Raw genomic sequence first — 12,697 nt, forward strand, 5'->3', positions numbered from 1 at the left:
AGCAGCAGCTCCGGCTGGCGATGTTATCCCTTTGGCTCCCTGCAACAACTGCCAGCTCAGCTCTGAGGGTCTGGGTTTATATTGAGGCTGCTCAGCCCCATCCTCCAATCCAGAAGCCCTCCCGTGGTCATCTGATTGCCTTGTTTGGCTGCATTGAGGCTGCCAGTTACTCCACAGCCTGCTGCAGCCTCTTAAAGTGGCAGGCTCCAACGGTGCCCGGCCACAATAAACAAGGTGCACATTATGTTCTGGGGAGTGGTGTATGTGAGAAAATACAGCATTTAAAAAAAATCCTTGCTATCAATTTTCAGGTAATTTAATGTGCCTTTGCTTTCAAGCATTCTGGGCTGGACATTATCTGGTTCCCCCCCAGCTGAAACACATTATGGTCTTTGAGTTTTCCTTCCATCCTGGATGTAGCAATCTCCAGTTCTACACATTCATTCTTATTAACCAGTTTGTCTCTGCTCCCATGTTGAACATCATGTCCTTGGAGTAAAATTTACTTTTTGTCTCTACCTAGATTAGCTTTAATTTCTACCCACTCCTCACTACATAGTAGCTTTGCTTTCCTCCCTTTCCTTTTTTATTTCCACAGCTAGATTAACTTTTACTACTAGTTTTAATTTCCTTCGCATAAATCCAACTCAACTTCATTTTTGGCATTTCTCATTTCATCACGATGCGTTCTGATCTCCAAGTCACATTTTTTTTTCTGTGATCAATCTCTTTTTCCATTATTTGTAGACTCTCTGATTACTTTAAATATTCTTTTGTAGCTGTTTTTCAGCCAGTTAGATCTGGAATCCTTCTCTTTTTTTTCTTGCTAAAGATGCAAATTCCAGATAGCTTTTACATCTTTGATTTTAAAAGATGACAAGTCTCCTCCATATTTAAGTCCTTGAGCTCTTCAGTCCAGCTGATTTCACTAACTGGTTCCCTTAATTTCTTAAAGTTTGACTTTAAAAAAACCCCCCTTAATTACACATCTGTCTTTGTTTATCTTTTAACTTAATTTAAACAGAATCAGTTTATGATCACTTGATTTTCTTTAACTAGTTCTTCTATAATGTTCTTATAATTTTCCAAAATCACATGCCTTTTGTAAGTTCAGTAGCTATTTGCTGAAAAAATCTGTTGGCTAGCACACCCAGGAATATCTGGGTCTGACCATTACTGGTAGTGTTTATTCTCCAATGTATGTCTGGATTAAATTCTTTAATAAAAACACAATTTATTTAAGAATCTCTCTAGCAGATTTGAAAAGGTTTTGACTGATTACTGACTAACATGAGAAGTAGGGAAATTTCACAGAACCCAGTATCTGGCAGAAGAGAAAGAAAGTGAGAAGAAAATCATGAACTTAATTACATGCACTCAGCTTCGATGGAATCTGTATATGACAGACTATACTATCTGTCACAGAAGGACAGGCATTTTAAAAATACAAAATAAGACTATATCTGTGGAATGATAAGGCCTTTTACAAAATTCACCTGTTGAAAAAAACAAAGCACTCTAGCAAGGCTACCATGGCCAAATTACCACTAAAAAATAACTTCTTATTCTAGAGCTTCATTTTGCACTGGGCAGCATTGTGTAAACAAAACTTTTCTTTTAGTTTACTAAATCTTAATACTAGCCTTGACCACAATAAAAAGAAGTGTATTTCTTTCTAAACACTTACAGTAGTTTGCCATATAGCAGAAAGTAACATTATTCAAAAATTTGCTCTGCAGAATATTTCAAGTATTAGGCCTAAATTTTCAGCATATCAAAATACCCCTCTTGCCCCACAACATTCGAAGCTTGGATTTTCAGAGATGACTCATTACTGGCATTTCCAGTTGAAGTTTAATGGTAGTGATAAGTTTTCAGCACCTTGCAAATCCAGGATGTTATGTATTTATGCCAGATACCCCAAAAGTGGGGCATCAAAAAGTAAAGACCCTTTTTGTAAATCTGGATCTGATTTCCATTTAATACAGGGTAGCCAGTTTCTTTCTTTTTTTCTTTCTCTCTTTTTTTTTTTTTTTTGCTATTATTTCAGGTACTGAAAACACACTGCAAGGGAATTAAACTGATCAAGTGCCCCAAAAGGCATCCCAGTAACTGAAATATATAATTCCTTACCTGAGTCCTTCATGGGACACAGGGCACACTGCATGCCCCAGGCCTCACCATATAAGCAGCAGCACTCAGTGTATGTAGTCTGCTTTCCCACCAGAGGTTGACTACAAACAAAATCATCACTCAGATATTGCCAGCAAAGGTCCTGGAAGACTTCAGTTTCTTCAGTTTGTTCTGAAGGAGAAAACAATATTGCATGACTACTACAGTGCTCTTATTGTTTTAAAACAACTGGTAAAATACAGTGCTATCTGAACCAAGGTTAAAAGAACAGTTTAACTCTACCTCACATGAAACTAAAACTGGATGAACTTGGGTTTCCATCCTGACAAACTTTAAAGGATTCTGATTTATAGAAAGGACTAAGCACCCAGCCTCTGAAAAACAGTATCTGAAGTTGGCCCCTCCACTGACTCCCTAAGTGATTAGGAAATTTTAAGACTGTTGGCCACAGTGTGGGATTTTCCAGAGCACTTAGGTTTAACTTAACTTTTTTTCCCACTGAAGTCAACAGAATCCAACTGACTTCTGTGGAAACAGAGCTATAATCACAGTAAATGCTTGAGAAATCCCACTCAAGAAGTGAAACTTAAAAGATATGATGTTTTCCTTATAAATTGTATCAGAAGGGCTATTTAAAGATGAAGTAACTGCTAGTACTGAACCAGGTGAAGTGTTTCACAGAAACATACAGGTGTCAATGAAGTTTTCAATGAGCACTTTTTCAAGGTGCTCTAGTCACGTTGACCAGAGTAAGAGAAAAAAAAAAACCCCACAATGTTTTCTTCATAAACAGAAGAGTGCTTCAATACAATTCTATTTTGCAAACATGTTTGAAAGCTTTGGCTTTAGTTTCAAATGTAGAACAAAAAATATCAGAACCTCCAAAGTGGTCATGAAACAGAACCATTATCCTCCAGCCAGTGCTGGCAAGCACATTTGTTACAATGCAGAACAAACATGATTTCAAGCATACACATTGCATAAATCAGCATAGGACTAAAGCCCAACTCGGGAGTAAAATGTAGTGCTCTGAGGGCATGTCCACATGTGCAGCCCAGGGCTGCTCTGACTGGGCTCCATGTGTAGCGGGGGGGAGGAAGGGGACGGGACGCAGGAACATTGGCTGGGGCATGAGGGTGCTTCAGCTGATTGTATCTCAGCCAGCTAGTCCACAGCATGTGAAGCCCCATCAGAGCAGCCAGCCCAGGGCTGCTCCAATGAGGCTCTATGTGCTATGGAGTGGCTGGCTGGGGCATGAGGGTGCTTTAGTGCAGGCATGAAGGTGCTTTAGTGTTTTACATGCGTGTTTAAGCACAATAATTTACTGTGCTGTCAGATAATACTTCTGTCTGACGGGACTATCCCACAGCACAGTAAATTAGTCTACACCAGTCTAATTGCCACGCACGTGTAGACAGTGACACTTCACTGCACAGTAAATTAGTCTATTGTGCAGTAAAGTGAACATGTAGACACACCCTGAGAGTCTGAAGATCATCAGAGTTTAGGGCTGTCTTTTATTACTTACTGAGCCAGTACTCCTGCTCAATCCAGTAGAGAAAAAATAATGTATAGCAAAGCATACCACTTGTATCTGCTGGTCTGATACATCGCTTTTCTGAAGCATCCAGAACCATTGGGTGTGTACAGAAACAGTTGTAAGATCCTTCAGTGTTAACACACTGGCCATCAATACAGCTATCTGGGTCTTGACATTCATCAGTATCTTTAAAATGGAAGAAAACACAAGAAAAAAACTCAACCCCAAAGAAGTTCATTGAGTAAATCAGTTCTTGCCCACTCCTAAATTTAGATGTGCCCTTCTTGGATGCCATCTTTTCATTAGTATAAATAAAGAGCTCAAAGCTAAACTCTGCCTGTGCCCATGTCCAACAGGAAAGAAAGAAATCAGGTAACATTTTCACCTTAGTGCACCCATGCAGGAGAGAGGCAAAATGTTGTCCTGTTGTTCTCAAACACTGATCAGAATATTGATAAATGCACTTGATGGTGCTTCAGAGGTCTAGAGTGGATGTGTACAGGCCTAAAATACTTCCTGTAGAGGCCTGCTGCAGCCACGTTAAGCTCCACAGGGTGCCTGCATGCAGCTTTTATGCCATACCAGTAAAGACCACTGAAGAGCACAATGCCCAAAGTTATTCACCAACTTTGCAGGGAAAGGAACCATCTTATTTGGGGAATACAATCCTATGCCTCTTTAGCTTGGCTTAGAGAGGAAAAGCAATAATGTATCCCTAAGGAAAGGGCAGGCTATTTTACTAAAAATAAATGACATTAAATCAGCAAGAAAATATCTGTGTGAAGGACAATCTTAGAAATGCAAGGTGAAAGGCTCTCTTATTGTGGTTTGAAATAATTGCTTCCTTTCATTATGTTATTCTGCATAGTCCTCATGGTTTTCTGCTTATGTAGCAAAACCCAGGGTCATAGTTATGAATATTTTTCAGTCAAATAACCAGAGTGATGGAGTACAATGTTCTTTAGACTAAGAGGAGCACATTTATATTATACCAGTGACCTGAATTGTAATTCCACATTGCATATTAACTTCTTGTGAAAAAAGATGTAGTAAAAAATATTGTTAATTTGATTTATTATAAAAACAGGACCCTTGCTAAAGTAGGTAAAGGCACTGAAGCTGTATTGGGCAGAAAAAGAGGAAGCAGACTCCCATGATCTTGTGTAGCCAGCTGGTATCAGCTGTAGCCTCTGTACCCTTGGGATACAGGTGTTACTTATGAGATGCAGATCTTTGGGTGCAACTTGCTGAAAGGGAGGGAAGAAATCAGCTCCCTGTACCAGCACAGCTGGTCAGCCCTGCAGGAGAAAGGGGAATGCTTGCATCCCTTAGATCAGTGCTCTGGGAGACTAGGAAGCATGCTGTTCTCCAGCCCTTATTGTGAGCTGTGGATAAATGCCTCATTTCAGCCTAGTGTTTTCAGTGTAACTTTTCTTGTTTTGTCCATCTGCATAGTGATAGTGAAACTTAAAGAAACTTACCAAAGCACTGGAGTTTAACAGGGTCGTAGTATGTGCCTTGTTTGCAGTAACACTCGTAACCTGGCTGTGTATTCAAACAGAAACCATTTTTACAGATCTCTTGTCCAAACAGTTGGCATTCATCTGCATCTGTAGATAAAACATTAGGGGATACATTAGTTACTACCACTGCTGTAACATGGAGGTTGGGGGTGGGGAGGATAAAATGGCACAACTCCCCCACTCCCTTTATCTCTGTCCTGTCTGTGACTCTTGGGAGGATGGCAGGATCTAATCATCACTGCAATCCACTAGGCTAGTGATTCGCAACCTTTTTTGTACTAGGACCCATTTGTAAACATCGATTACCAGTTCTGACCCAGTGCCCCTCATTCCTGACTGAATGCCCGTGACCCACAGTGTATGGGACATGGGGGCCCCCAAACAGCCCCTTGCAAGCAGGAACCCTGCCAGCCTGCAAGGGAAAAGTCACGGTTTCCCATGTCTTCCTCCTTCAAAGGAGAAACCTAAACAAGAAGCTTTATTAGTCGGTAGAATTTCAACATTTTTTTATGTTCACCCATTTGGAGCAAGCATAGAGTACATCTGTTCCTATTTACAGTGGCTGGACACTAAGATTTCTATTGCTGAAGTGGAAGTTCTCATGACTCGACTCCAACATACTTTCAGTTTTTTAAAAGTTTGTTGATCCATATTTAAAGTTTGTCTGCGACCCTTTCATACATTCTTGCAACCAACTTTTGGGTTATGACCCATGGGTTGAGAAATGCTGCACTAGGCTGAGGTTGGGGGTGGGGGAGAAGTTATTTTCAGTCTCCAACCCTCTGCTTGTTATCTGGAGTAATTTTCTGAATGTATGTGGGAGAGAGTCTGCTTCATAAAAAAGTGTGAAGTCATTTTCCCCCTTGCTATGGAGACTGAACTACAGTTTAATGCTCTGGACTGCTCTGGTTTTGTACTGTATCTCACCCAGGGAAGATTGTATGAATATCAGGTAGATGCTAAAATTAATATTGCATTAACATAGGTCTCTGTTCTACCACCCAAATTCAATGTGAGAAGTCCTTTGCTCCCCAAAGAATAAGAGACTACTCCACTTGAGCAAGGGTGCCAGAACTATACTTACAGTAGAATTACTTTTTAACAATGTATTTAAAAAGTGCTTAGTTTTATATTGCTAAATGACATTAATGGGAGGCACTAGCTGCAGCAATGTTGTAGACATCTCATCCACTGGAATGCGGAGACAGACAATTCCCGAAGTCACATAAATCACACATAAATGCCTACCAAGCGAGTAAACCCTGAATACTGACACTGGGACAACCATGATGCATCGCTATATGTTTTGACACAAGTTTTGATGCAAGTTAAGGGCAAGAGGAGAAAAGTTAACTAGGACAGCACAAAAGGACAATTATTGGTAAAGAGATTAACTCTACAGGTTAGATGAGAGAAAAGTGGAGACAATGCAGAGGCCAGAGGCAGGCATAACTTTATGCACAGGCTAAAATACAATTTCTTTACAGTCCAGGGTATACAATGAAATCTACAGAACTGCTGCACTTTGCAGCTCCTGTATTTTCACTTCATGTTGACCTGTCCTTAGTTTCAAGCAGAAACAACTAATAGTGATGACTATGTCTTCCAAGTATCAATTGTCCTTTCTTCTACTTGGCTAAACTTCCCTCTCTTTCTGTGATCAATTATCATCTCAATATATGTAAATCTGCTGTCACAGCTTTCTCTTCTCCATATTGAGGCCATAAAGGAAATCCTGGCCCTACTGAAATCAATGGCACAACTCCCAATGATTTCAGCAGAGCTGTGATTACATCCCATATTTTGAATGTCTATGATGTCAGCTTTCAGGAATAGTACTTGCTGGATGGGTCAAACAAACACTATTAACATAGATACCCTGGAACCCAATTCTAGAGCTTGCCCATCACTTGCAGGTGCCCAGCATGTACCCCATTTGTATATGGTTAGGGGTGTATGCTTCACATTTCATTGCCTGCTTCGCTCATCACATTTCCACTATGAGCTATTGTTAGATTCCATCTTTGTACCATCCTGTTACTTTTGTGTGGTACCCCATATAGCTGCTCTTGTATTTTCTGTATGTATTTGCTGACATACACAAACATATACCTTTATACATAAAAAGCCTTTATATATATATGAAACCCTTTCTTTCTTCCTCAGTCATGTTCAGTTTAGAATCCAGATATGATTTTCCTCAGTGCTCACCACCTGTTTGTTTTCTACAACTACACAGAAAACTCTTTAAAGCAAGATCGCCCTCACAAAGACCCATTTTTCCACGGCTACAACTAATAATAAATCATCCCCATAGCCTCTATTGACACTGATGTCATTTAGAGACATTAACAGAGAGACATTTTTCCAAAAGTAGGGACTATGCACTATAAGCCATGTAGCCACAATACACATTATAACAAAACAGATAATGAAGTGCATTCTTAACAGAGGGAATCAACCATATGTAAAATGAAGATGGGTGCTTTTCCACAGAAAAATGTGTATGGAGCTAACTCACATATACCCTTCTATAGTTTTATACACTTTGTTTCAACCCTTTAATACTTTTTGGTATTTTTTCCACCCTTTTTTAAAGTTTATCAAGCACTGTTTAATTTTGAGACCAGGCTGCTATTACAAACGGCAAAGAAAAATGAGAAGGTGCAATACATAGTAGATAATCCTCCTCTCAGTTACACTGTGTTAATCCATTGGCTTCAATAGTTCCTCCAGGTTTACACCAGGAGTAATAAAGAATTTGCCAAGAAGTTTCTTTTCCATCTGCTGAACAATTCTAAAGCTGAATTAGTAAAATGCTTACTTTCGCAGAAGAGCTGAAAGGGCTAGAAAAATATTTTTACAGTCACTTTTCCAGCCACTAAGCATCTTTACACATTACATTTAAATATATATATATTTGATTCTTAAGGACCACTGTAAGGACTGATAATAAAAAAGAAATCACACAGTTGAGCAACTGTCCATCTTTTCATGAGGAACAAATTTGCATCTTGGGGCAAAGTGTGAAAGCTGGCAAATGGGCAGAGGAAGGGTAGCTAGACCTATTTGTCTTTGCAATTCATTACAAACAAACAAAAATATGTTCAGGTTACTCCTGTAAGTAGAACCAGGCAGCTGGCAAGCAAAATAAATATATAATGAGTTAGCAGAAGAGAGAAATACCACATTTTATAATAAAACATCTGACCCTTTACAGGCCCATCTTCTCTGTTTCTGGTACTTTGCAGAAATTTATACAGAGAAAAAACTGTTATCATCTAAGTATAAAATATTTTCACACTTGCATACTTAGGGCAGTCATGGATAATATCAGCTGTGAAGGGGCAATAGAAACAAAAGGAAATCTGTATCTCAGATTCATATTCAGTGCATCAAGTGTCCTAAATTTTGTTGCAAAGAACAAACAAAACTTCCAGATATGGCAAAGACATGAACAACATCATATGCCTACTCAATCCAAAAAGATATAGTCTGAATCTGACTTCCCTTAATTCTGTACAACCTAATGTAGGTCAGTGTAGGTCCTTAAAAACAGAATTATGACTTTTTATGGATTTGTCTACATGCTATCTGTCAATCTATCCAGATACAGACACAGCCTTAATTACCATGGTATCTCTAGGCCTTCCAATCTTTAAACTGTCCTTGCCACATCCCTATGAATTAAGGAAGTATTATTATCCTCAACATATAGATGAAGAAGGAAGGCGCAGGGAAAGACTGAGTGATTTCCTCAAGGTCATATAGGATGTTTTTGTTGAGTAGGGAACTGACTAAAGGCCTACTGAGACACAAAGCACTGCCCTCGCCATTGGACAATCCTTCCTCACTAATTTCTATGAAAAAAATATTGGGCTTTTCTTAAAAACAAACCATAAATCATTCATTCCCACTTGCAGCAATTACTAATGCAGGACAGAACCTCTCCTCCCATCTCTCTTTCTTCCTGACTCCCTGACTTTCTCTCTACTCTCTTGGTTCTGCCAGAATATCTGATGGCACACAGGAGCTGTGCATAGAGACATCAAATCTCCAGAGCACATGCACACGCAGGCACTTTTGGTGGCTCTGTTGAGCTCTGCTCAGCAGCTGTGCTGCTAGAGAACGAACTGCACTCTGGGAAGGTACCAGCTGCTGACTGGACTACAGCAGCCAGGGGAAAGCACACGGAGCGCCAATGTGTGTCTTCAGCTAACTATGGGACAGTGACAACAGCCTTAGTGTACCTGGTGGAGGTGGAATAACTCTGCTGGTAGAAAGGAAGGTTCTGCCATGGCAGAGAAGCTTTGGGTGAGAATGAAGTCAAGGTTTTGCTACAGTTCTGTCAGGAGTAGTTTGTACTGCAGACTAGACTGTAGACCCGCGGTTCCCAAAGGGTGTGCCTGGTACACTAGTATGTCGAAAGAGTGGTGGAAGTGGGCTGCAAAATGTGGGTGGGATGGGACTTTGGCTGCACCAGTCTTGCATGGAAGGACTGGGGCCTGGCTGGGCTGGCCCCACATGGCTGGATGGGGCTCTGGCTGCACCAGCCCCACATGAAAGGATCAGAGCCTGGTGCACTGTGAGCACCATTGAGTTCATGGACCAGATCCTGCCCATGGACTGGTGAGTGAAGTGTGCTGCCAACTTTCATTTGGAAAAAAAGCATGCCCCAGCTATGAAAAATTTGGGAAACACTGCTTTAGGCACTTGTTATTTATAAACTAAAGACTGTTTTATGCTTGTTATCTGTATTAATTGTATAAGCTAATATATTTAGAGTTATGTGTTTTCAAGATCTACTCTCAGGGAATAAGATGAAAATAGGGAAAATACTATTAACTTCATAGCGCACAGTAGGAATGAAATGGAACTTCCGAAGAAACTATATTAGTGGCAAATATTAGTGACAGATTTAACATCAACTAAGCATTTTAAGTAGCATTTTACACCAAGATACTGTTTTTTCTCACCTTGTGAAAACTTTGGTAATATGATGATATTACTAGTTAAGTAAATCTATTATTAGAATTTCTAAAATGTGTAAACTTAACAGAAGTCAGTATATCTAATTGGTACTGACCTTTGTAATTCTGTGCAATGACTCCATAAGATGAATCACTGGAGGGGATGAAACCTCTTCCTTCAGGACACAAATCAGTAAATTCAGCTGGTGGAGAGAGAAACAAAAAACTGTATCAGAAAGCAACAGTTTTTTAGGAATCTAGAAACCAATGCAGATGGCAAAATGTATTTCTCTTTTACAGAAATCTGAGACAACCAACTTATTCCTATTAAGCAACCTTATCTATATTTATGCCAGTGAGTCTCAACCAGGGTGTCATACCCAGGTGCCATGTAATGTTAGCACTGTCAGGTGTGCAAACATGATTCACAAGATAAATCCAGGTATTTTGAATAGGAATCCATAGCGTTAAAACACTTTAGCCTGGTATGGTTTCTATAGGTGATGAAAATTGGCTGTTTTTGAGGTTTAATTGCATAACACTATACACTTGCAAGGTTTTTTTTACGATTTAAATGAATTTTGCTATATTGCAAACTAAACCACATCCATATGTAGTTTAGTTTGCAATGTAGCTACTTGTAATGTTGCAGCCTTTGAGAGCTGCAGCTTTACAAATCATTTTTAATCATTGCAATTAGAAAGTCACAGTTTCACTTTAGGGGACTAAACCCCCGCCACGTACAAGCGGCCTGTGAGTTCTTTGCAACGGAAGAATTGCTCTATTATTTTTCTGAAATAAAAAAAAATAAGTGAAGACTAAGAGATGGCATTTTCTGAGGGGTGTGTGAGTCTAAAAAAGTTTGAGAACCACTGTTTTATATAAATGAAGCAGACTGGAACGTAGCATAAAGGTTCTAGAGCTGGCTCTGAATGTGTAAACTGACATACTAAAAGCAGTTTAGCCATGGCAGGAAACAGCTTTGCTGCACCAGCTAATTTATGCTGCTTATGGCAGCGTAAATTAGCCTGTACCAAACTTTGGGTAGCAACCAGCAGACTACTTCAAAAACTTAAGCTACTCATCTAAATCTGGCTCAGGTATCTCTATATTATGCCATGGTTTGTAATATAGATGCCAACACTACAGCCCAATACTGCAAAATTCTCACTGATTTCAAGGAGAATTCAATACCAACTACAGCATACAGCCTATTAAGGGAATGAATTCCACTGGTGGATACTACATGAAATCAAATGCAAATAAACCCAGTTTACTATTTTCAAGAGTAGAGACACTTCCAAACATACTCTTGTAGGCACAGTTTCACAGATTAAAAGATGTGGCTAATGTAAGACTTGAATAAAAAAAAGTTTGGGTTAAAAAGTACTTTTTTGTGGACTGAAGAGTTTACATATGTTTTATCTTGTGTGATTTTTTCCAGCTGGATTCTGACTATTAGCTATCACTGTTTACACAATGTGCATCAAGTACTGGTTTCAACGTCTGTAACAAACACCATGTGGTTATGCTTTTCTAATTAATTTTTAAATGTGTGCAGTGTGCAGACAGCAAGATTGACTGCATTATGTAGCATATAGCACAATGTCATGTTATATATCAAGACTAATGTTTCACATTGCTGTATAAAGTAAGCTACTATATGACTGATGACAGAAGCAGCCTCACCTTCATTGGTTACTTTGTGGGAAAAATATAGCTGTAACATTACAACAGCCTTTGACAAAAGCTGGGCTAGAAAATCCTGATTATTTAAAATCTTTTGGAGATAATAATTGTCATGGGCATGATGTCAAAAAGCTAATGAAGTTACAACAGAGATTGGTTTTTCACATTGACTTTGCAGCAGTGAAAGTTCTGTATAACAAATTAGCAAGCACTGCAGAATATGGTCTTTTAGGAGTAAACTCATGTAACCTAAGGGCACCCATACCTATCGTTAGGGCCTGGTCTAAATCACGATTCCACATTTTTTGTGAAAAGCAAGAAATTAAGGGATTTAAAAAAAAATGTAATTTGCAACAAAATAACATGATATGCTGCAAGTGGCGGCGGCGGTGGTGGCATAGCAGAGAAGAATAGCCCCTACCTTCCCTCCACCGCCAGGGTCCCCCAAGCCCCACTAGCCTTCCCATGAGGTAAAGACAATGATAGCTGCCTCCCCAGCTCCATCTTTGCCCTGCCCTGCCTGGGACCATGCTTTGTTTGGTGCTGGCGGGGAGCCACTGCCCGGCTGGCCTCTCCACACCCCACAGACGAGGGTGGCAGGAGAAGGCTGGAACCCCTGAGGTGGTGGCAGCTTGAGGAGGTGGGCAGCAGGTAGGGGGCAGCTTGCGGCTTGCTCAATCTGCCCCCTTCCCCCAGGGGGCAGCCAGGGGGGTAGGAGGGGCTCCACACCCTCTCTGCCCCACACTGGGTGTGGAGATAAGGGGGAAGCCCCTGCTGCAGGAGATGGAAGAGGATTCCTCCCTCCCTCCCCTCAGCCCCTGCCCCTGAGCAGCTTTGTGCTG

The 12,697-nt window shown here is 40.2% G+C and overlaps 1 protein-coding gene across 3 annotated transcripts in view; it reads right to left on the reverse strand.

The window, feature by feature from the left end:
- Positions 1 to 1,729: 1,729 nt before the first annotated feature.
- The window catches only part of LTBP1 (latent transforming growth factor beta binding protein 1), a 212,997-nt gene continuing 202,029 nt past the window's right edge, over positions 1,730 to 12,697 (reverse strand). The window contains exons 23-26 of one of the 3 annotated variants that reach the window (XM_025193791.1): positions 10,283 to 10,369; positions 5,155 to 5,283; positions 3,719 to 3,859; positions 1,730 to 2,304 (exon numbers count right to left, since the gene is read on the reverse strand). In XM_025193791.1, the coding sequence (XP_025049576.1) occupies positions 2,042 to 2,304; positions 3,719 to 3,859; positions 5,155 to 5,283; positions 10,283 to 10,369 (620 nt within the window). In that variant the 3' untranslated portion in view covers positions 1,730 to 2,041. The remainder of the gene's footprint in view (positions 2,305 to 3,718; positions 3,860 to 5,154; positions 5,284 to 10,282; positions 10,370 to 12,697) is intronic. The other 2 variants (XM_025193792.1, XM_025193793.1) reach the window with 2 other exon arrangements.

The sequence above is a fragment of the Alligator sinensis genome, unplaced genomic scaffold, assembly GCF_000455745.1.
Source record: "Alligator sinensis unplaced genomic scaffold, ASM45574v1 scaffold1473_1, whole genome shotgun sequence".
NCBI classification, from domain to species: domain Eukaryota; kingdom Metazoa; phylum Chordata; order Crocodylia; family Alligatoridae; genus Alligator; species Alligator sinensis.